Source organism: Apus apus, chromosome 3 (assembly GCF_020740795.1).
Source record: "Apus apus isolate bApuApu2 chromosome 3, bApuApu2.pri.cur, whole genome shotgun sequence".
NCBI classification, from domain to species: domain Eukaryota; kingdom Metazoa; phylum Chordata; class Aves; order Apodiformes; family Apodidae; genus Apus; species Apus apus.
Genome location: NC_067284.1, coordinates 94,604,115 through 94,627,053, shown reverse-complemented (window position 1 = coordinate 94,627,053; position 22,939 = coordinate 94,604,115). Strand labels below are relative to the sequence as shown.

The following is a 22,939-nucleotide window of genomic DNA, read 5'->3' as shown; positions in this document are numbered from 1 at the left end:
TCATTTTGATAAAAGCTTGAAACCATGCATTGAGCCTGAGATAGAAGAAGAGCTACATCTAAACAAATGATTGAGGATAAACAAAGCTATAAGGGGTTCAAAACAGGAAATTGAGTATTGGGCAAACATAACTACAAGCTTCTCTAACTGCTTTACATTATTATTGTAACTACAAGCTTGTCAATTGCTCAAAGAACCTCACAGATTTTGAAAATAAAGTATGAAGAAGGTTGCAGTCTTCAAAGATGGAACATCGATTTATTCCATCTTCTGAAGTTTATTTGTTCACGTAATATGGTAACATAATATATAAAAAAAATCTCTTCATATATTTGTGTGACATTCTTGCATAGAAAATCTAAAAAAAAAGGAATTTTCAGATCTAGCTCTCTTTGCTGTACTTGGATGTTGTATGTGGTGTTTATCTTTTCATTTTTCTGAGGTTTAAAAGCTCTTTTGGGTACTGATACAGTGGTATGGGCAGTTCGCTTATCCACAAGGAGCTTTTACATGCAGAGCTGTGGAAACACTAGGGCTAATCTGGAGCTAAATACAATTCTGCATGGGCAGAAACTACTGCTGCCAAACAAAGATCTGACAGGCTGCACTGGTCACATTTCATATGCCCATCACCATTCTCTGACATGATATTACTCATGTCATAAATGCCACAGACCGATACTAGGATTACAGGATGATACAAGGACTATAAAAAGGTTAATTAAACTTTCTTGCTCAAACTTGCTTACTCCAGCAGTAAAAATATAAACGAGAAACAGTTAAAAAAATAACCCTGCTACCTAAAATAACTAATCAAATTCTAAACAGGGCAGGGAATCAAGATAAATGAGCCTTGCTATAGATCAAAATGATGGATGGAATCCCGACCTCCTCAGTGAAATATCCTGATAAACACTTTCCTATATTTTGAATTCAGGAACTGTTCATTCTAATTCTATGCTTGGTACTGATGAGAGTTGCAGAAATGCTTTCAGGTGACAAGACAATAAATAAGATTTGGGCTAAAATTGGAAAATTATGCCTGAACATCAAACCAAATAACTCACAGGCAGACAATGCAGCATATTCAAAGCTGCAGTAAGGCTTTTATGCAGATAAATAGTGTGTAATAAACTTAAAGCTACACTAAGCAGTAATTACTCTGTTTTATCTAAATTATATGTGCAAATACTTTATTTATGCATTTGTGTCAGTAAGTCTGACTGTAAGGGTATTTCTTGCCTCTACTTTCAAAGTCCAACCTAGCTCATCTAAATCTGAAGCAGACAATGCTCAACAAGAAAACCAAACTGGCTGTGGTTTTGTTACTATTTAAGCATATAAAGCTGTTTAAATGACCTAGCAAATGGTAAAAAATTGGTCAGTTTTGCTAATAAAGTCTAGTAATAGTGAGTAATAGAGGTAAGAGTTGCTTTAAGGCCATTGTGTTCTATGAATACTCTTAGAAGGCATATGCCAGACTGCAAACTCTTGTTTGTTCCAGAGCACTCTCTTTGTGCAGTGTTGGCACTCAGATGCATTTATGTAATAAGCCCAAAGATGGAGTGAGAGAGTCTTTTATAACACTTTAATAACTCAGTAGGAAAACTAACTTTAATGAAGTCACCCTTGAGTAGGTTTCAGTTAATAATGGATTATGTAGTTCAGCAGCTGAATTAAACTTATTTATTAAAACAAACAAACAAACAAAACCCTAAACAATTAAAAAACAAATCCACCTGGGAGGTGTCACAGTTAAAATAGTTGGATAGAGCCCACAGAACTAAAAGAAGAGAAAATATTTTGAGCAGCTGGCTTCTGTAAGAGAAACAAAGGTGACATCCAAGTCCACAAAGCTGCTGTCTCAACCATTGTTTGCGTACATACTTTTACTGCTAGGGAGGGGTAGGTAGATTGTAACAGCTACCACAAGTGGAATTTACCAAACCCAAAATGAGTGAAACACAGTATCTTCTGGAAAACAAAGCAAAACACCAAAACCACCAAATAAAATTATTTGTCCTGCTCTGCTCAGACCTATCTTTAAACTCTGGGACAAACAATCTTATTAGGAGTGAAACAAGTTCAGGACAGCACACAGGGGTTCAGCAAACAGAACTAAATAGTGTCTGGCCAGGAAACAGTGCTACGTCCTGAGGGCTTTTTGAACAGCAGAGCTCCAGTCAGAAAAGGATGTTCCCTACAGCCCTACCTTCAAAACCTTAGCAAGCAAATGCTTCACTAAGTTCCAGTCACCTGTATTAGGCTTTATACATATTAAAGCCCTGGTGCTGAGCCCCAGTTGTACCTGAGACACAAAAAGTCTGTCAGATGCAAGGTTTGTCCTCTCATGAAACCCTAGAAATTTTACAGGCTGTGCTGTAGTTCCTGTCCCACTTCCAACCATAGCTATCGATGCATCATGTGCTACCAGTGTTATTCCTGCCTATGGGTAAGATTAATCCAGATAACTCCATTTATATCCCAGAGTGTGCATGCTGTATGCTGCAGCAAGACAGCCAAAGAAATCTCCATCACCAAACCAAACAACATTCCCACTTCCCAACATCTGGTTTAATTAGTTGAGACGGAAAGTCTCTTTACCTTCCAGGAGCATCTCCCTTTTCATCAAACCAAACTTCTTCTCCAGAAACACCGATGAATGAGGATTTGAGGAGGAAATCCAAGAGCTTCCTGCCATCAATTGGCTTCATAGCATCACATAGCCCAACATGTCCAGGGCAAAGGGAATGATGCATATTCTGTAGCCCGTGAGCCATAGCGTATATAGCATTGATAACAAATCCCATTTTACTGTCCTGCACATAATTTTCTTCTAGGCTCTCGTTGCCTACAATAGTAAGAAAAAAAAGTGGGGTTTATATAAACAAAGATGAAATAACAAGAAAATATGGAAAAGCAATGAGATATAAAAAGGCATGTTCTTATCTCTCTTACAAAGCCTTAGAAGCATAAACAAGGTGCCAGACAGGGAGTTTAATTAAATTTAAAACAAACAAACAAACAAAAAACAACAACAACAAAAAAAAAACCCAAACCAAAACAAAAATAACCCACAACCTTTTTTTTCCCCAGAAATCTTTAATTCATTGAAAGTTAAATGCCTCAAGAGAAAGAACCAATATAATCAAATTGTCATCTTTAATTTGTTCTTTTGGGAATTTTTGCTCATCATTACCCAATGTTATTTATGCTAAGAAGGGTAAACAGCCCAGGATCAGAATGATGCATTTCAGCTAGAACAATTTTTTAAACCAATTTGCTTGTAAATTTGAATTTTTGTCAGATTTGAAGATTTTTTTTTTAAATGTCATGCTTTTGAGCAATGTCACTTCCAGTATTAATAAGCAAACAACCTAAATCAAAATCACGTCTCAAGATATCAGAACTAATTTAAACAACAAATTGTAGTAGATTTGCCAATTTCGTATTGCTACAGAAAGTCAAATGAATTTTGTAACATGAAGAGACTTTTTATGTCAGGGCAGTGTGAGCAGACATTGAAGTCTCTGTTCAGAAACAATGTGGCAGTGAAGGTTTTCCCCACACCTAGGTTTTAGCTCTGATCGGCTGATGTGCTGGCACTGCCAGAGGGTACCACTTGTGGATGTATTTCACATCAGACCCTGCTGGGTCATGAGATGTTGAATGCTGCCAGTGCTGACCCTTAGTCACGGAGGACCTGAACTGCAGGAGTCCTGAGAGAGTTGGAAGAAACTTCCCTGTTTTGTTTCCTTCCCCCTGAGTCATTTTATTGCAATATGCTCCAAACTGCAAGATGCTTTTATCTGTAGACCTCCCACGTTACTCGGTGTTTAACAGGCATTTGCAAACCAGTCTCTCTTACTTTGTCTAAGCAACACCTTGTCTCCGCTTGGGAAGTAGGATGTGTGAGAGACTAGGTGTTAAGTGACACTTCTGAAATCAGGTTGGAGAAGACAGTTGTCATTTTAATATGAAGAAAGGAGGAAAATCTACATATTCTCTGAAACTTTCAAGTTAAAATACAGGGCCTTCCACTAATGTAGATATGCTACGGATACGGCTTTCAAATAAAATAATGGAGACCATCCTTACCTTTATACTTGTAAAAGGCTCTGATTTGGTAGGTCTTCAAGGATTGTTTGCCCTCTAACTCAGAACTGAAAACTGAGGATTCATTAGGATAGCAAGACATCCCAAAGGCAGGTATGTCTAGGTTTATTTCTCTGAGGCTCCCTAGCACAGGGTATTCACTGCAACTGGGCAAGAAATTCTTGCTCCAGTAACTAGATTAGCAGAACATAGCAGACCGTTGTGACAGTGAATTAAAAAAGCCTCATGAAAATAGCGTAATCTGACTGAATGAGTTCATGTGCTTCTCTCACTGCCATACATTCCCCACCAGCAACACTAAGTGAGGAGCAGCTGGAGAAACACTTCCCAGAGGCAACATATCTGTCGCTCTATTTGCAGGAGAAGGTTCATAGCTCCCATTCAAATTGCATGAAACCAACACCATGCAGAATCATGTTCAGAAGAACAGAAAAAATATAAACCTTATATGTTAACTGACAGAATATTCACCAAGAGAAGGAAAGACTACACCACTACATGTACTCTCACTTATGTACTGCATATAGAACCTACGGCACAGTCTAGACACATGTTGGCTGAATACACTAACCTGTGGTCTCCATGTGCTCCCTCTCAGTGTGTTTCATCTGTTGATTAGTCCCTTAGGATTGAAATACTGTGAATTTAACACTGATTCTGTTTTCTTGTGGACATAAAATGAATTTGTTCTCCATCCCTATGTGGAAGAGAGGTGGAAAGCCACTGAGTTCAGCACAGCAGTCCTCTCTTTCTTGTGAAGCTTCTAGGCATTAAGTCACAGAAGAGATCTCAAAAAGACTGATAGGGCACACCACTCACTATCAACTCCTTGATACCTGAAAGTTGAGATAAACTCTCAGAGATACCTCCCTAAATTCTCAATTAGTTAAAAAAAGCCAAACAATCCCCCCCAAAAAAAACAAACAACAAAAAAAAATCAACAAAAGAACCAAACAAAAAAACAACGAACAAACAAACAAAAAAAAAACCACAACAAAAAAACAAACCAAACAAACCCAACAAACTACCAACAAACCATAAAAATCAGGGACACTTGCAGGACATAGTGATAGTATCCATACATATTCACGTGGCTGTTGGAGGCAGAAAACTAAAGGTAACAGATCTTGCTGATGTTTTAAAAAGAGGCCATTTGCCTCAAATATGTAATAACTCAGCAAAGTATGCATTTGGTTTCTCATTTCATTTTTCAGATGCATACCTCCAAAGAGTATAAAAAATTGACGGTGGGATGATTTGCTTTTGATTAATTAGGAGTGAGCACCTCACTTATGTTGAGTCTCCCAGCATATAGTACCACACTGCAAAGGTGACTTCCTTGACATCACCTATAGAAATAACTGCACTGTAGTGGAAATCAATATGAGAACCATCAATTTTATACAGATCAGTAATATAAACATTTCTATGTGTATATAAGGTATTTTCTATTAAATCCAGCCTGAGAAGTCATGCTTTACCTAAACTTAACTTCCTGCAATCAAAATCCATTTTATTTAACTTTTATCATTATAAGTTATCATTATACTTTGAGCTTGTAAAAATTAGTAAGAAATGTGTGGGTTTTTTAAAATAAATGAAATAATGTAATTATGTTCAGCCAGATACAAACCAGAAGTAATCAATGTTCAATTAAGTTTTCATAGGACAGCTCTCCAGTAAATGAAAGAACTATATTATGTTTGTTATGGGGCTTCTCTGTGAAGTTATATTTTTTCTTTGTAGGTCCTTAAAATGTAGCAGTGGGTAAAGCAAAACTCTGGAATGTGGAACCCTTTTTTTCCTTTCTCTCTAGTCCTTTGGAAAAACATACCATTGATCTGAAAAGATTAATCTGAACACCAGGATTTATTAACATTTAAAATAGTATTTTGTTAGCTTTCTTACCTATTTATTTTTTATTTTAGGGTCCTTAACTTTCATTAAGCAAATAAAAATAGTCAGACATGTGAGTACCAGATTAATTGAAGTCATTCAAATTAGGCCATTATTTTTCTGAATAACCTTGAAGAATTTAGGTGTCCTAAAATTCATATTTAGTTATTTTATATTGGATGCAATGCAGATCTTCCTTTAATAACTTAATTTTAACTGTTTCTCTATAGTTTTGGTAATTTTTTCTTATTTCAGTTTTGCTTTTAATCTTTTTTCTGTCAGTCAATCTTAAAACTGAAAAAGGAGGATACATGTGCACATATACTACTAATGGAAACAAAAAAAACCCCAAACAACCATCACAACAAAACCCCAGACACCACACTCTGGATGCACATAACTGAAAAATGCTCCCAGCACTGCTAAAAGTAATACCTAAGTACAGGGAGAAGGAAGACAGACTGTAATTTCATAAAATTCCCTGTGAATCTTTCCTTCTACCATAAAGTGCCTCACATCTAGTAAGGTACTTAGAAGGACCTAAAAGCAAATGTAAATAAACCATTAATTTAGTCCACTGCCTTTGCTATGAAGTCAGTGTGGTGCCAACAAGTGTTCTCAAGAGCAGAGCAGATACTCTTGCAAATTCCACTTGACTAACTGAAGTTGAGAAAAACTATACTATCAGAATTATGTATAAAAATTAATTACCTTTCACACATAAAGATAGAAGAAACTTATGTTAATATTCAACAAGAAATTGAAAAAGAAAAGCACAAAGGGTTACTGATGTACAGTCCTCAGAAAGGCTAAGGCAGGGAAGATTTTGGGATGGAAAGAAATGTAAAGACATTTTGATTGGGGAATCTGATCAATACCTAGCCAGTTGGTAAATTTTGAACAAACACATATATTTGATACAGAATACAGTCTGTTCACAGATGAGTCTTGAATAGAATAAAAAACTAAAATCTCTTGAATAAGATTGTCATAAAGAGTAAAGTTTAACCTCAAATAGGCAGATAGCTTTATGGTTTGTTACTGTCATCTGCTGAATATTCGATAACATATAAAGAGAGATTTAGTTTTCTTGGTCTAGTTAGCAACTATTATGAGCACTACCATCTTTTCTGGTGGCCCTGACAGATGTCTGAAGGTCTTAGAAATTGTATATACTACTTTGTTTTTAGGAGTCCTTCCTGGGACTGATACACTTCATGGGTAGGCCACATGAGATTTTAGCTTTGTTGGCAGTTAAAACACAATGATGGTTGCATTCAGTATGAGTGCTCATTCAAGCAAAAAAATTATTCTGAAAACACAAGCAGGGACAAATTTCACTGGGAAGATGAAGACTTACTTGGGCTGCATGTGTTACAACTCAGCACAGAGCCATGTCAAAGAGTATAAAGAGCTCCCCCCACAAAGTGCCAGGTGGCCAAGCAGGGGTTACACCATGAACATAGAGAGCAGTACCCAGGCTCTCAGCAGTTCCACATTTTGGTTTTGTCACCAGTTCCTTTAAATATATATTTTTTTAATTTAATAACAACTAATCCTCTGAATAACCATGCCAAATTAAGATTTTATGGAATAACTTTTGCAGTGGATTTCATTTGTTTAAACCCATTTACGGTTATTGGTTCATGTATTTTATAATTATTGCCAGTTGTCTCCCTCTTACATTCCATTTATAGCATCTCTTACATTATCTAACAACAAAGATAACAGCAAAATTACTTAATAAATTTCACTTCAAGGCACTGCAAAACAAAAACCACATATAATGTCTCTAAACGTAATTAGTATAAGGATGGTGTGTTCAAAACCTGTGCACTAACTGGCTTTTTCTTTTCCTATCACCATCGTAATAACAAGTGCATTCTCTTCATTTATACTGTATGTCTGAACAAAATCCTCACCTCTTGATTGTATAAAGGCAAGTTTTGCTCACATCACTGCACTTATTACATCCAAATGTAAGTCACAGACAGCAAGTCAGATTAGTAAAAGTTCATGCGGTATGAAAACATCGTAACACCCATCTCCCTGCTCACTGCAGGGGGGCTGGACGAGATGACCTTTACGGTCCCTTCCAACCAAAGTGTTCTGTGGTTCTGTTCTATCTCTTTCAGCCTGCAATCAAATACACAGCCACAGGAATTTCTGAGGGCATGTTTTTGAAAGTAACTGCCTGTTCTCCAGGCAATTCCAACTGTAGCTGATTGCCTAGGATGGAAAGGCCAGGAAATACCAGGTGATCAGAGCAAGCAATCATGGATCAGGGCTGCAGGCTTCACTTGTTGGCTGTCTCAATGACCTTGCTGTGTCTATGTGCAATCTAATGTGATTCTAAACAATTTTGTGTTTTACCAAGCTATAAGAGGGTCAGAAAAACAGGTTTTGTCTCAATTTCAATTAAAAAATTATTTGTAATTTTCATGAGACAGAATTATAGGCTGAAAAATTTATCCCAGACTGTAATAAATGCTTCATTCAAGTTACAACAAATAATCTTATCAGAATCAAGTATTGTTTCTTGTATGGTTTCTGCTCCCAGGAAACCAGTTATTATACTGTTTTATGCTGTTTTCAAACAAAAGTGGACCATGCATGCAATGGTTACTCCTTCACTTCCTACTTTGATGTCTTTGCAGCAGGGTGACAAGTTGAGGCAGATAAATACACTGAAAGACATGAAAGACAGGACTTACAAGGAGGACAGTAGAATAGCTATCAAAAGGACACAAGATAGAACAGGTTACTTGGTTCCCTTGTATGTGAACTGTTTGTTAGACCAGATGAAGCTCCACTCAGGCAAAGGGGAGGAAGGATATAATATTTAAGAGAAGGGGCCTTTCCTTAACTGCCTCCTGTGCACTGTGTCACCAGTCTATAGAAAATATTGCAGCACTCTATAGAATTGCAGGTTGCTCTGCCCTTTGGAAAGAGGAGAGGAAGCAGAGCTTTCACTGTGGCAGCTAAAAGGAGGAAATTTTTTACAATATGTGGGTTCTATGCCAGATTTCAAAACATGCTGGTAAACATTTGACATCTTACAGTACTTATGAAGTAATAAACAGAGTTCACAGAGTTGTAGACTTCATTTTCAGGATGTTATTAAATGAGAAAAGCTTCGCTTCCATTCTTCAAATGTTTATTTCCCCAAGCAAAGAGAATCAATTCACACAATTATATTTGATATCTTTTTTCCCTGAAAAGCTGGGATACAAGAAGATTTACCAGTTGAGATACCCTGCTATTTTGTTTTTCCTGATCACAGGAAAATCTATGAGTGTCCCAAATGCTACTTCTTCATTACATCTGATGAATGTTACTCTTTAATTGGGATTCGTGTACTTCTATTCTTGTATAAAACTACAGAGAGGCATGAAAGCCATTTAAAAGGTGGGCATTCAGCAGAATCTCCTTAACAGGATGCTGATGGCAACATTTGTATGCAATAGGTTATTCATTTTCACTAGCAAAGTTGGTCAAACAACTAATGAACCTTCTTCTTATGGAATAAAGTTGATACTGAATTTAAAAATGTTAGGATTTTTTGTGGGTTTTTTTAATTCCTTTTACCAGCAGATCTTTCACAGATGTCAACTCAAAGGCTAAAGAAAACAAAAATATCAATTCAGCCACCAAAGCACAGATTCTCCCTAATTTCAGATGTCTAACACCTAAACTTTACAAGATTAGTCCACTTTTTAGATATACTATACATCACAAGTGTCTTCAGTTACCTTGTCTGATTTTTTTTAGGATGACACCTTCCTTTCAGTGTTTGAAAAGAAGTGTCTTCCTTTTGTCTCTCCCTGGGTGGCAAAAGGAGTGGGGAAAGATTTTAATTAAATGTACTTTCTTGGTTGTCCATATCACATTATGTAAGTACATTAGGACTTTAAGAGCTTAGTGTCAAAGACTGTGGACCGAGACTGCCACACACAAATGCAACAGGGTCACAGGGAAGCTGAAATATTATGAGGAGAAATGACTGCACAAGCAGCTGATTCACTCATTAATCAGATGCAGGGAGAGTCTGAGTCGCCTGGCACTGGGCAGGAGAAAAGGGACTGAGCAGTGCTGCCGGCCCTATGCTGAGGCTGGGCTCGCAAGTCCAGCCTATCCACCATGTGGCTTGGGCGCAAAACAAAAGGAAACTGATCTCTAACTGCTCCTGCATTTCGCAGTCTGCAAACTTTGCTTAGCAGACACAAGAGCCTGAAGCTCACTTCCCCTCCCTGCCCTTTCTGCCTCTCCCCACAGACATTCAGACTCTCACACAGCTATATGATGTCAGGAAAAGCAGAATTAAAATGTAAGCAGCAAGTAACAATGTATATAACTCACGCTCACAATGTGGGAGATGGCAAAGTTGTGTTCAAATGTGCCTGTGCTTGAGAGAGGAGAGAGCTTTCTTACATTTCCCTTCTAGTGACCCAAAGGAGCTAATAAAAGGATGAGAAGACAGTAATTTCCCAAAGGCTGGTTGCAACTTGCAAGACTGGGCATGCCTGGTGTCTGTACATGACAGTGCTGGAGCAAGCAGGCAGAGCACCTCTGGGGAACACATTATATATTCACAAGCACTCCCAGCTGATGTGCAATGCTGCAGCCCCTCTCTGCCTTTGGAAGTAGCTAGAGGAAAGCTGGAGGCCTTTGGAGCTGCTGGCAGCAGGGCTTTGACAGCACTGCATTGCTGCAGGGGGAGGCAGGTGAGTGCAAAACAGGCCTGTGGTGGCCTGTGGTGTGGTTTTCCCCTCTCCATAAATCTGTATCACCTGCTCTGTCTTTTATGTTGGTTATCATTAAAAGAAAGGAAAGGAAATACAACATACCACCCAAGGGCCAAGCTAACATCACAGCCATCTGCAGGCCAGCCACCCCAGGAGATGGCTGTTTTTTTCTTCACTAGGCTGTCCCAGGCAAGGTGTAGCTCTGTGCCATCACAGGTTTGCAGTCTGCATGGATTGTTCCCATACATTTGTAATTCCTAACAGTAAAAGCTGAAAGAAACTGATTGCAGAGCTGCAAAGTTGCAAGAACACATCCACAGAAATTATTCATAGCAACAGGAAAAAGGGCAGGAAACTGGATAACAAGCAGAGAACTTTCTCTACAAGTTGATGTATATGGCACATGCTGTTAAATGCAGGTCCAGAGAGATCCACTTAGAGCAGATGGCTTGACAGAAGCTCATCAGCCTAATAAAGTTTCTGGATGATATTATGGCTTGAAGACTCTGTTTCTTCCCACTAGGCTATAATTTTTCATAAGGAATTTTCCTTAAGAAAGAAACTAGGATATTTTGCTAGGATATTCTAGCTCCTCAAAAGAAGCCTACAAGCTGGTATTTGAAACCTCATCTGTACACATTCACTGCTATAAGCTCTTTAAGGCTTGGCAAGAAATTTTAGCATTGCCTCTCTTTTTTCCTAGATTTTATGATCATGATGAAATAGCTGTGCAGTGTTTTAATGAAATATAAACTGAAGGATATACAGAGCATAGCTCAGTACAAGGTAAAAAAAATCCCCCTTCAAAACAAAAAGAAAATTCCACACACTTGATATTTGTACATGTTGTTGCAATGCAAACAGCTTGAGAAATAGAATTGACATAATGTCCAGCAGTGAAGCAACGTATCCAAAGATTGACAAGAAAGTAAAGTTTTCACGTTATCGATTACCTCATTTTGGTTATTATCTTAGTTACTGTCCTTTGGAATTAATAGACTGGAAAACAGCAGAGAAAAACTGTCCCTATCTGAGATAAATCAACTGCTGTATCTTGGACTTCCAGGCAAAGACAATTTAGTATCAATTCAAATGGTTTGAAAAGAAACATGACTTTGTATTTATGTGCCATCCTTTTCATAGCTACTTTCATATGCCAAACTGGGACTATGCATGCAACTGGCATAATGAAAATAAAATTATGAATGTTCATTATTATGCACATTCTAATGAAGATGTTTGGAATTCACTCCATCATGAAGAGAGCAAGTTTTAAAGATTTTTAACCTACTTGATGATGTTAAAAAATTCAATATTTGCACCTTCTAACTAACAGAAATTCAGCCCCTAATAAAATGTTGTGATCACCTATTGGAAGACTCATTGAATTGACCAAGAATCTGCCATGGAATGGCAGCCCCTTATTAGTACCTATGGTCAAATACCTTAACATAATATTTGTGGCTTAAAACTAGAAATCAATAAAACTGTGCTTATGATTTTGAACTTGGGAAATCCATCACATTGGAAGCAGTTTAGGCTTAAAAAAAAAATCTACTCTAATTCAGAGAGTTGGGACATAACATTAAATTACATGTTCATGCAGTGAGGCTGCACCCGGAGTACTGCGTACAGCTCTGGAGCCCTCAGTACAGGACAGCCATGGAGCTGTTGGAGAGGGTCCAGAGAAGGCCCACAAAGATGGTCAGAGGGCTGGAGCACCTCTGCTATGAAGACAGGCTGAGGGAGTTGAGGCTGTTCAGCCTGGAGAAGAGAAGGCTCTGGGGGGACCTTATAGTGGCCTTCCAGTACCTGAAGCAACTACAGGAAAGCTGGGGAGGGACTCTTCATCAGAGAGGGCAATGATAGGACAAGGGGTAGTGGTTTAAAACTGAGAGAGGTGGGATTTAGGTCAGATATTAGGAAGAAATTCTTTACCATGAGGGTAGTAAGGTACTGGAATAGGTTGCCTATGGACGTTGTGGAAGCCCCCTCCCCAGAGCTGTTTAAGGCCAGGCTGGATGAGGCTTTGTACAGTCTGGTCTAGTGTGAGGTGTCCTTGCTCATAGCAGAAAGGTTGGAATCTTTAAGGTCGCCTCCCACCTTAACCACTCTGTGATTCTGTGATTCTGGAAACAGGCAGCATAGAAGAAAATCTGAATTGATGCCAGTTCCTTTCCTAGAGACAGGAAGTAATTATGAGAGCTTGTTCTGGCTTGGTTTGGTGGGTTTTTTGTTAACAGAGGAAGGGCCCCAGGAGTGGTTCCCATAAGAAGCTGAGAAGCTCCCCCTGGTCCAATTCCTCTGCAATTAACATACAAAAGAACAGCTATAACACCTGAGCAGAGGAGCACTTAAAGGAGAAGAGCAGTGCTGGGGGAGGAGAGCAATGTTGGTTGGTGAGGAAGAAGGGGAAGAAGATGCCTGAGCAGAAGTTTCCCTGCAACCCATGGCAAGACGGCAGCTGTCCCCCTGCACTCATGGAGGAATGTGGTGGAACCTTCCCTGAAGGCCCCAGGAGGGGTGAACTTGGCCACTAGACTTGGATTTTGTGGCCAGAGGATTTTCTGCCAGTGGACTCTGTTTACACAGCTTTGGAAGACCCTGGCGCCAGGGGAATTGGCTGTTCCCAAAGGAGCCTGTAGCTCTGTAAGAAGCCCAGGCTGGAGCAGCTCTGGATCTCGTGAGAAGGACTCATGAAAGAGAGGTTTGTGGAGGACTCTCTTCCATGGGAGGGATCCCTTGGGGAAACAGGGAAGGACTGTAAGGAATCCTTCTTCCTGAGGAGGATGGCACAGCAAGAACCACCAGCCTGTGAACTGACTCTAAACCCCATCCCCTGTCCCCCTGTGCTGCTGGGGGGAAGGAGGGAGAGAAACCGGGAACAAAGTGATTTGGGCCTGGGAAGAAGGGAGGGGTCCTTTCACACACAGAGCTTGACCAATAATTATTATGATTAATTTGTTTTTCTTAAAAGCTGGACTGTGCCCAAACTGCCTGCAAAATGACCACAGCATGTTCTATTATTTATTTGAAATTATTATTTAACTTCTTCAGCAAGACGTTATTTCTCTAGTTCTAATTTTAATTAGAAATTAATATTTCATCTTATAAACAGAATTAAAATATGCCAGCTGATATTTTTTTTTTGTTCCTTGATTGAATAGTTTGTACATGTAATGAGCAAAGACACTGATTTCAAATCCTGATATAGCATTTGAAATCCATCTTATAATTTCATTAGCTGACTGCAATTCAGTGCTGACAAAGGCATTTGAAAGGTCAAGCTCAGCCTTTGCATGTAAAGGACATAGGTAATAGCACAGTTATTTTAATGGAAGATTGATGAACAGGCTGAAAGGAGAGGAGCACTTTTGCCATGCATGATCTTAGTCAGAGGCCATATTCTGGTCTGGCATCACAGTCTTCCTGCCCTATTTATTCTTTTATTTTTATTCTTTCCTTTTAGAAATTGTTTTATTTTCTTTTCTTTGGTTCCCTTTCTTGGGAACATGATGACAGGGAATTCAAGTTTTTAATCTGACTGTGTGTCCTACAGCTTCTTCTGTCACTCTCAGTTCACCAATAAGCTATCTCTTGAGCCTCCCTCAGGCTGCAGGCTCCCACAGGTGCCCTTGTTCCCAAAACCTCAGGCACCATTTTAATGTGATTAGGTCTTGCCACTGAAACCTTGGGTGTGCCTGCTTCTCTTGCTTTCCTTACAGCCTTCCTCCAGTGCCATCCTGGACTCTGACCCAGCCTCTCCAAGGACAGGTTTTTTCAGAGCCCATCTTCTACATGACCTGAACACCTGTGGAGGAACAATTAAAAAGAAAGAAAATGCAACCTTCATATTTCACCTCTCCCTCAGGTAGCTATGTAACCTTGCTGCCTTATCCGCACACTCTATTAAAGACATATTTAGCACTACTATTCTTAACAGATCTGTTATGTGGAACATGTCTAATAGATAATGAATTTCTGCTACTCTTAGAAGAGGCAGGAATGAATGCAGTTGAAACTGAATTAATTTACAGATTTAAAGAAATATTTGCAGATTTTTATGTTAGTTGTCTAGCTTTTCACTCTTAATGAAAAATAATTCATAAATTGAGTCAGATATCCTTACAGATATCCTATTGTAACACACCATGATGGAAAGATGAAAAGAACAGAAAACAAGACTGATTACATTTCAAGCATAATGCTTTTCATGTGAAGCCTGAGACTTACCTGAAAGAGACAAGACTCAGAAATTGTGCTGCAGGTTTCAGAGCATTAACCATTTTAGATACTTAAATTAGGAACCTGAACACATATTCAGGCAGCTAATTAACTGACTTGATTAATCCCTGAACTTCTGTAGCTGCTGTTGACTACCATGGGAATTATGGAAGATCGGTACCCTTAAAAATCAGGTCAACTTATCTAGGTCTCAGAGCATGCACTTCAAGAGCCTAATTTTGAGCATCTTCATCAGAAAATGCTGGTTCAGAGTTGAGAATAAGCAACCTTCATATTAAACAAAGAATATATTACCACTGAGAGGGGCAAAATCTAGTCCCAGTATACATTAAATATTTCGCACCAGCACAATACCCAAAACTATTAGTCAGGGTCTTCAGATCAGAGTGGACAAATACGATGAAAGTAATAAAATACACATATTCATTAACCTGTCCTCTGGAGATCTGTGCTCCTGTCTGGCATGGAGATAGAAAATGAACAAACTGTTGTCTGTCCATTATCTAGACCTGTAAACATATAACCACTAGCTCATGGCTGTCACTGTATGGGCATGAGATGATGACAACTTCAAAGGTAAGTGTTAATATCTCATGGTAGGATAGCAGCCCGTGGCTGGCAGGAACAGATTAGCTGGCCTAACCGGTCTTTTCCTATGTCAAATTCCAGTAGTTCTGTAAGAACCTGAAGAACAGTCAGGAAAGACATCTAATACTTTAAACCAGTATTGATTTAAGATGGGTTTAAGAATTCATGCATGACAGTATACCACCCACTACCCAGTGCTATTGATTTTCTAGAATAATAATAATTATTATTATTCTAAAAGAACAAAACGTTTTTTCCTCACTTATGTTCTCAGGTTTAAGGAGGTGTTAAGAACACCAGCATTAGCCACCCAAGTATAAATCAATATGAACACCAACGTGGCTCGCTTCTGCAGCTCCTTTCAAATTTTTCCTTTGCCAAATTTACTGTTGGTTTTGTATTGTGGTTTGGTGGGTTGGTTGATTTGGTTGGTTTTCTCTGTATTCTAAATTGTCTGTATCTCCAAAGAAGAAACCTTCTGTTTGAAGGACTAGCCTCCTGCAGCTGCATGGCTTCCTGCTGATGGGGTGGGTTTCACACATGCAAGGTGCACACTTGCTGCGTGCCCCGCCAATGCGGCAGCCCTGCAGCCACGCAGTCGCTCCCAGGGGCTTCTCCTCTCACTTCCTGGGATCAAAAGCAGCTGCTTGCAGCTGCCCTGGAGCCATGGAGCAAAGTGGCCTCAGCCATCCTAACTGCTGTCTAGCTGGACCATGTTATAATTTAACAGAGCCTGCTCATAGCTTTTGTTCTAAGATTAGTTTTCAAATTATTTGTTAGGCAGATCCAAATATTCCCTTGCAATATGCAACACTTTAATAGCAAGTACACAGATCACAAAGATCCACTTTATTTTCCCCTTAACTGGACATATGCCTGGACCTGTGTTCAAGTACAGTATTACAGAAAAGATTCATTTTAAAGCTATAATAAGACTAGAAGCTTCTGAATGATGTCTGTATGAGGACAATGCATTGCTGATTAGCAGCAAACTAGAGCTAAGCAAATTAGAAGATAAAATAAGTGGCCCCTTTATTCACACATTAAATTTGAAAGAAAAACAAGCAGGATTCTTTCAGAACTGAAAGATTTTTTAAAGCATTAATTTTAGCACATCTCTTTTTTTCCTGCCTGAAGCCAAATGTGACAATGCAGAAAAAAAGGGCTATCAGCCCAGCCAAACCCAAATTACTGAAGTATTTGAGATTTCACAAGAAAATGGGCCGTTGTGATATGAATATTTAGATAAAACAAACCTGGGAAAAAAAGAGATAAACTGGCCTTTGCAGAAAGTAGACAGTAAACTGCATAGCGTGACATGTAGAGAGCTTTTGCTTTGAAGAGAAAAAGCCCTGATTTTTCATCCCTATAGAGCTGAGCCTGAATCCTGAGCTAAACTAAAGATTTGAACTTGCAGGTTCCTCCAAAGCTACTCTCTATTATATGAATCATAGAAATACCAGCTGAAGGAAACTTTTGGAAATAATTTTGTCTCACACCTTGCTGTGCTGCAGTGGCCCTCTCTAGCTCAGTCAGCAGCCCAGCCTAGCAGGAGTAGCTACTTTTATTATTGTTCCTAGTTCCCTCCACACTAGCAGACTTCTGCACTCCCCTAGACCTCCAGTATGAGTGGCAAAACAGAAGTATATTCTGGCAGTGCTTCCCTTTGAAGCACACATCTTCCAGCAGATTATTCTCCCTACGGATACCAAAACAGCTTATTCTTAGTAGGAAAGCTTGTGGTTTGTATGGATCAAGTTTTATTCCTCAGGCTTGTATTTTGTTGTTCTTTATGCTACCGAGTGCCCAAGATTTATTAATAAGAACTCATTTGCCTTAAGAATTCCACTGGCTCTTTTTCAGAAAATATCCTTGTGCACAAAGGGTATCTCTGGGCTGTAGCTAGACTTGTGTGAGTGTGTGGGTTTGAGCCTACATGTTAACCTCTACTATATGTCCTTTGCACCTGTATTTATGGCTTAACGCTGCCAGCAATGACGACCTGTAAAATTGCAAGCCAAGTTTAAAAACTTTCCACCTACATGTAAATAAGGAAAAGGAAGATAAAATCTAGTAAAAGAACTAATAAAAGAACAGGACAGGTGACATAAGGCAATTAGACTTGTTTTCAGATCAGTCACCTCTGTTATTTCATCTGGTTTACTTACTGATTTGATTAAATGCATATATCTAGGCTAATTGTCTGATGTGTGAACTGCAGAAACAATTTATATCTAGGAACAAGCCAATTCATTTTAATAGTGTGGTTTTTGTCCTCATCTGACTCCTGATAGAAGTTCAAAGCACCTGTGACAGGTGGGCACCCATCACACTCCAGGCACAAAAGACTGGAGCCCTGTGGAGGCACAAGGGAGTATGACTCGTGTCCTGTTCCTTCGCAGCACCATTGGCTTACTCGTGTAATGGAGAAGGCTAATTGTTACAAGCCTACCCAAGGACTGTTTTAATCCCAGAAGTGGAATCTTTGACTATTAAAACCCACAATGGAAAATGTAGGTGCAAGTATGAGATTTGGAAAAATTTTGTCATATCCTGCTGTAATATGCGTATGTTCTGCAGTCTTCTACGCTATTTTCAAAGGTGTATGTATAGTACTTCTTGCCTTTTTTTGATGATGATCTCACTTTTTCATAGATCCCAAAAGAAGAAAAATATTTATTGTTATTGTATTTTGATTGACAACCTGGTTTAAAAGTATGTTTTTAAATAGAAAATATTAGATGAATGTAGCTGCTTTCTTCCAAACACAGAAATAAGAACCCAGAAGGAAATGAACAAAAAACCTGGCCATAGATAATGTCTTGTCAGAATTCATATGATTTGTCACAGATAAGCACATTATTAATCTTCCTCTTCTTTAAGCCTTAAAAGCTGTCTGTAATCTTGTGTGTGAAATAAAATGAAATGACAGCTCTCCTGTCTTTACTGCTGTAAAGAAACCCTTGTCTAAAAAGTGTAGCAACACTGTGCTTTCAGACTAGTTGTCCCTAATAGGCTTACTTCTAGGTGCCCATGAAATTGAGGTCAGTTTTGATCACTAGTGTGGATTGAATCTAGGATCTCCTGCTTCATACTAAGGACAATTAGAGTGACACTGGACTCAGCTCCTTCTGTACCACAAGGACCTAAGTGTATAATGGGAATCCAAGGAAGGGTTTAGGGAGGAAGACTCACAGGATACATAAGGTACAATACATCTTGAAGTCATGACATGTCAACAGCCTGATTCTTTCTTCAAAAGCTTATGAATGTGTCTTCAATATACAGCTCAGCTGACTTACAAAAAGTGACTGACCTGGCAGAATATGCACTCAGACTATTGTCTTCTAATTAACTTTTCTGATGTGTTGTAGTGAAAAGTAGCTCCTACTGCAGGTACTACTGCTGATGCAAATTCTTATGGGACAAGTGCTCCATGGGAGAGCCTTGCAAATGTTGAGATTAAAGGAATGTTCTCAGAGAAGCACCTACAAGCACCTCTGGCACAGCAGAATGAGTCCTCAAAATGCTGGATCTAACTTGTCCAACTCACAATATGACCTGAAGCACTCTGGAAACCATTTAGATCAACTCTCACTGAAATGTATTCACTCTTTCAGCAAAGTGCAGAAAAAAACAAGTGCATGTCCCGCAGTGGTTGCTCCACTGATATGAGAAAATAAAGGTCCCATAATATCTCCTATGATTTCTCCAAAACTAAGATAGGCATTGAGGAAAAAAAAAATAAAATCTGAGAAGCTCTGAACTACATTACTGGTAGAATGGATGTAGTCTGAAAGGTGCATCAGACAAGTACAAAACTGTCTGTGCATTGCAGTAAGTCAGACATCAGTCTTCTATCTTCTCATCTGGTGCAGTAAATACAATCTAGGAGAACTTCACAGCCAAATACAGGAAAGAAACATCATGACAGGCATGAGTAGAGTCTCTCTAGATCTCCTAAATAGATGGTATTATCCCATGTCAGAAAAAAAAACTCAACCTCATTATAACTCTAAGGACTCTATGTCTGGATGAGATAAAATGGATGAGTTACTTTTTGATGAGTGGGTGGTAATGGTGGCAAACACTCAGGGATGCTTTTTAGAGAAATCTTAACTAGAGGCAAACAAGTCAAGCTGTGTCCAGAAGCACTTATTGAAATTATTTGATTTAGTAGCTTGGGTATAATATCCCACAGACATAACTATACTACTCATGTACTTGAACTGGTGTGTTCATGTAACACTGCGCTGCATTTTGTATGTCTTGCTGTGTGGGTCTCTGATATCTAAAACACATCTGCACCATGTTCCACATTTCCTTCAGATCGTGGCTATAATAATCAGAGTGAATGATTTAAGGTCTTTACAATGACAAAATAATCTATATTCCCTGCAATTTTTGTCTCAAAAGATGTGACTTTGCATTATTCATACCAAAGCATAAATGCCATTTCCAGAATATTTAGTCTTTCTCACAAGCTCTTTTCTGCTATCACTATTATGTACTGCCCATGATTTGACATGCCATGAAGATTTATGATGGACATTCAGAACTTCATATGTGTGTTGAAAGCCTATATCTTCTTTCGGAGTGAGTCTGCTGACGCAGAAAGAAGACAGGAAAATATACAACTTCTTTAGACCAAATCTGGCACAACAATATGGTAGCTGTACAGATCCTTGGCAGGAATGAAGGCAAGCAGCATCCTGGGGTGTGTTGATAGCACAACCAGTGACTGCAGCATATGATTACCTCCCTCCTACTGCCACCCTTAATTTGCACTCATCAAGAGTCATCTAGAATACTGCATCCAGTTCATGAACCCCCAACACAGAAGGACACTGTTAACCTGGAGCACATACAGCAGAGGGCCACCAAGATGATCTCTGTGAGGACAGACTGAAGGACTTGGGCTTGTTCAGCATGGATAAGAGATGGCTGCAAGGGAACATTGCAGCAACCCCTCATACCTACAATCTGGTTACAGAGAGAAGAGAGACGGTTTCTTCATGGTGAAGCATGGTAGAAGGATAAGAGATGATGGGCATAACTTGAAAGAAGTGAGGTTAAGACAGGGTACAACACAAAACTTTTTCACATTTAAGTAGTGGAACAGGTTGCCCAGTTACGCTGTGCCACCTGCATCCTTGGAGGTTTTCAAGGCCCCAGTGAATAAAGCCCTGAGCAAGCTGGTCTGAACTCATACCTCCCCTTGCTTTGAGCAGGGGTCTGGACCACAGTCTTTGTGAGCATCTCCCAGACTTAGTGACTGTGTGATTCTGTGACTCTGGCTGCACTCAGATTGTTTGTAGTTCTCTTGGACCAAGGCAGGAATTAGCAGATAAAGCAACCCTTATGGCATGACCAAGGTATGAGTAAGCATCCTACGGGGAACTAGGACTGTGACCTCCTTTGGAACAAAAAAAATTTACATTTCTTGTTCTTGTCTGCCACAAATATGTTCACTGACATAAACCTTCTCCTCAAAGATCAATTAAATCAATAAATGCATCATGAATTGCCCACTTTGTTCCACTTCACTCTGTTGAAAAATGTCTGTGCTGATTGCCTGCCAATGTATTTTGTTGTCCCAGCAGATGAACTGCTGTGAGCATAATCTGATGTTTGCATCTGTTCCTTAACCAATTTCATAACTGTCTCTTGTGGTGCAGAGGAATACTCATCCCACCCGGTTTACATAAACTACAGTCATTGTATTATCTGCCAGGAGGTGAATAAGACATTCTATGAAAGAGCAGTCAGACCTTTGTACAAATGTTTGCACTGTGCTGAGCTCTACAGCATTTCTGTGTGAGTGTGACTTGCATTTAATGCCAGCCTATTTGGGCTCACCAAGTCCAACAGAAAAATACTTGTCGCTGTAATTTTGTGAGGAGAAAATCACTTCCATTCAGGCTATTTCTATCACATGAGGGAGCAGAAAACATCCCACAGAACTGTTGTAAGGGTGTCTGAACTCTCTTGCCTTACATACACAGTCTATCACCTAAGCTTGCTGTCAGCACACAATCTCCATGCAATCTCCAAAATGTGTAAAAGGCTGATTTGTCTTATGAACTGAGACAAGTTGTGACTGTTTCTTGGGGCAGTGCCTGAGGTTGTGTGCTAAGGGAACTTAGTGCCAGGTCCATCCTGAGTTAGGTAGCTTCTCAGTATCTCAAATTCAGAAACAGCTTTTTTCTGCTAGTGTTAAAATGGTCTGCTGTCTTCTTACTTTTCATCTGAAGAGCATGAAGAATGGTGAAAGCTCTGAACCTCATGATAATTCAAGACTCCATGCAAAGTCACAGGCCATGCTTTGTTTCCTAAAGAATGTAGCTATTACATGGAAAACATTGAAAGCATTTTAGTGGCATGAACAGTTTAAGAACAACTCTGTACTGGAAGTGGTTTTGGCCTTCCTTTCAAGGAAACTAAAGGAAAATGGTCACAGACAAATATCTTTTCTACTGTGGTGGGTTGACCTTGGCTGGCTGGCAGCTGCCCACCAAGCCACTCTCTCACTCCTTCTCCTCAGCAGGACAAGGGAGAGAAAATAAAATTAAAAGCTCACAGGTCAAGATAAAGGCAGTTTAATAAAGAAAAGCAAAAGCCACGCATGGAAGCAAAGGAGAAAAAAAATATTTATTCACTACCTCCATCAGCATGCCATGTCCAGCCACTTCCTGATAAGCAGGGCCTCAGTATGTAGCTTTTGCTCCCAAATATAAATGTCTTAATGACAAATGCCTCCTCTCCTCTTCCTTTCTCTTAGCTTTTGTTGCTGAGTGTGACTTACTTAGCGTGACATGATATGGTAGGGAAACTTTAGTCAGTTTGGATCAGCTATCCTGGCTATGTCTCCTTCCAGTCTCTTGCCCACCTGCAGCCTAGTGGCCTTTGGTAGGTGAGAGGGTGAGGTGGAGAGAGTCTCTGTGCTGTGCCAGCAGTTGCCAAAACACTGATGTCTTATCAACACCTTTCTAGCTACCAATACAAAGCACAGCGCTATGAGGGCTGCTATGGGGAACGTTAACTCCATCCCAGCCAGATCCAATGTGTATTTCTAGAATTAAATCCTATTATGTTGAGGAAGAATATCTCCTATAGCAGAGAGATACAGAAAGATAGAGAACGAGAAAGAGAGGGAAAGAGGCATTCACTTATGAGAGGCATTTGCCTACAACATTAGCAAAGAATGAGTCAAAAATAGGACCCACTTATTTGGCTGCCACCCAAGTGGAAAAAGTGACTTGTTTAATTTTTGCAAGAAGGGATGATCCAAAAGAGCAATCACTGTAAAACTCTCCATTATTGTCTTCGCTTCCCAAGAATTTGTACTA

The 22,939-nt window shown here is 39.3% G+C and overlaps 1 protein-coding gene across 6 annotated transcripts in view; it reads right to left on the bottom strand.

Moving 5' to 3' along the window:
• GRM1 (glutamate metabotropic receptor 1) overlaps window positions 1-22,939 on the bottom strand; it is a 174,758-nt gene that overhangs the window by 44,158 nt on the left and 107,661 nt on the right. For all 6 annotated transcript variants that reach the window (XM_051614555.1, XM_051614557.1, XM_051614556.1 and 3 more), the window contains one exon: window positions 2,605-2,851. In XM_051614555.1, coding sequence (XP_051470515.1) covers window positions 2,605-2,851 — 247 coding nt within the window. The remainder of the gene's footprint in view (window positions 1-2,604; window positions 2,852-22,939) is intronic.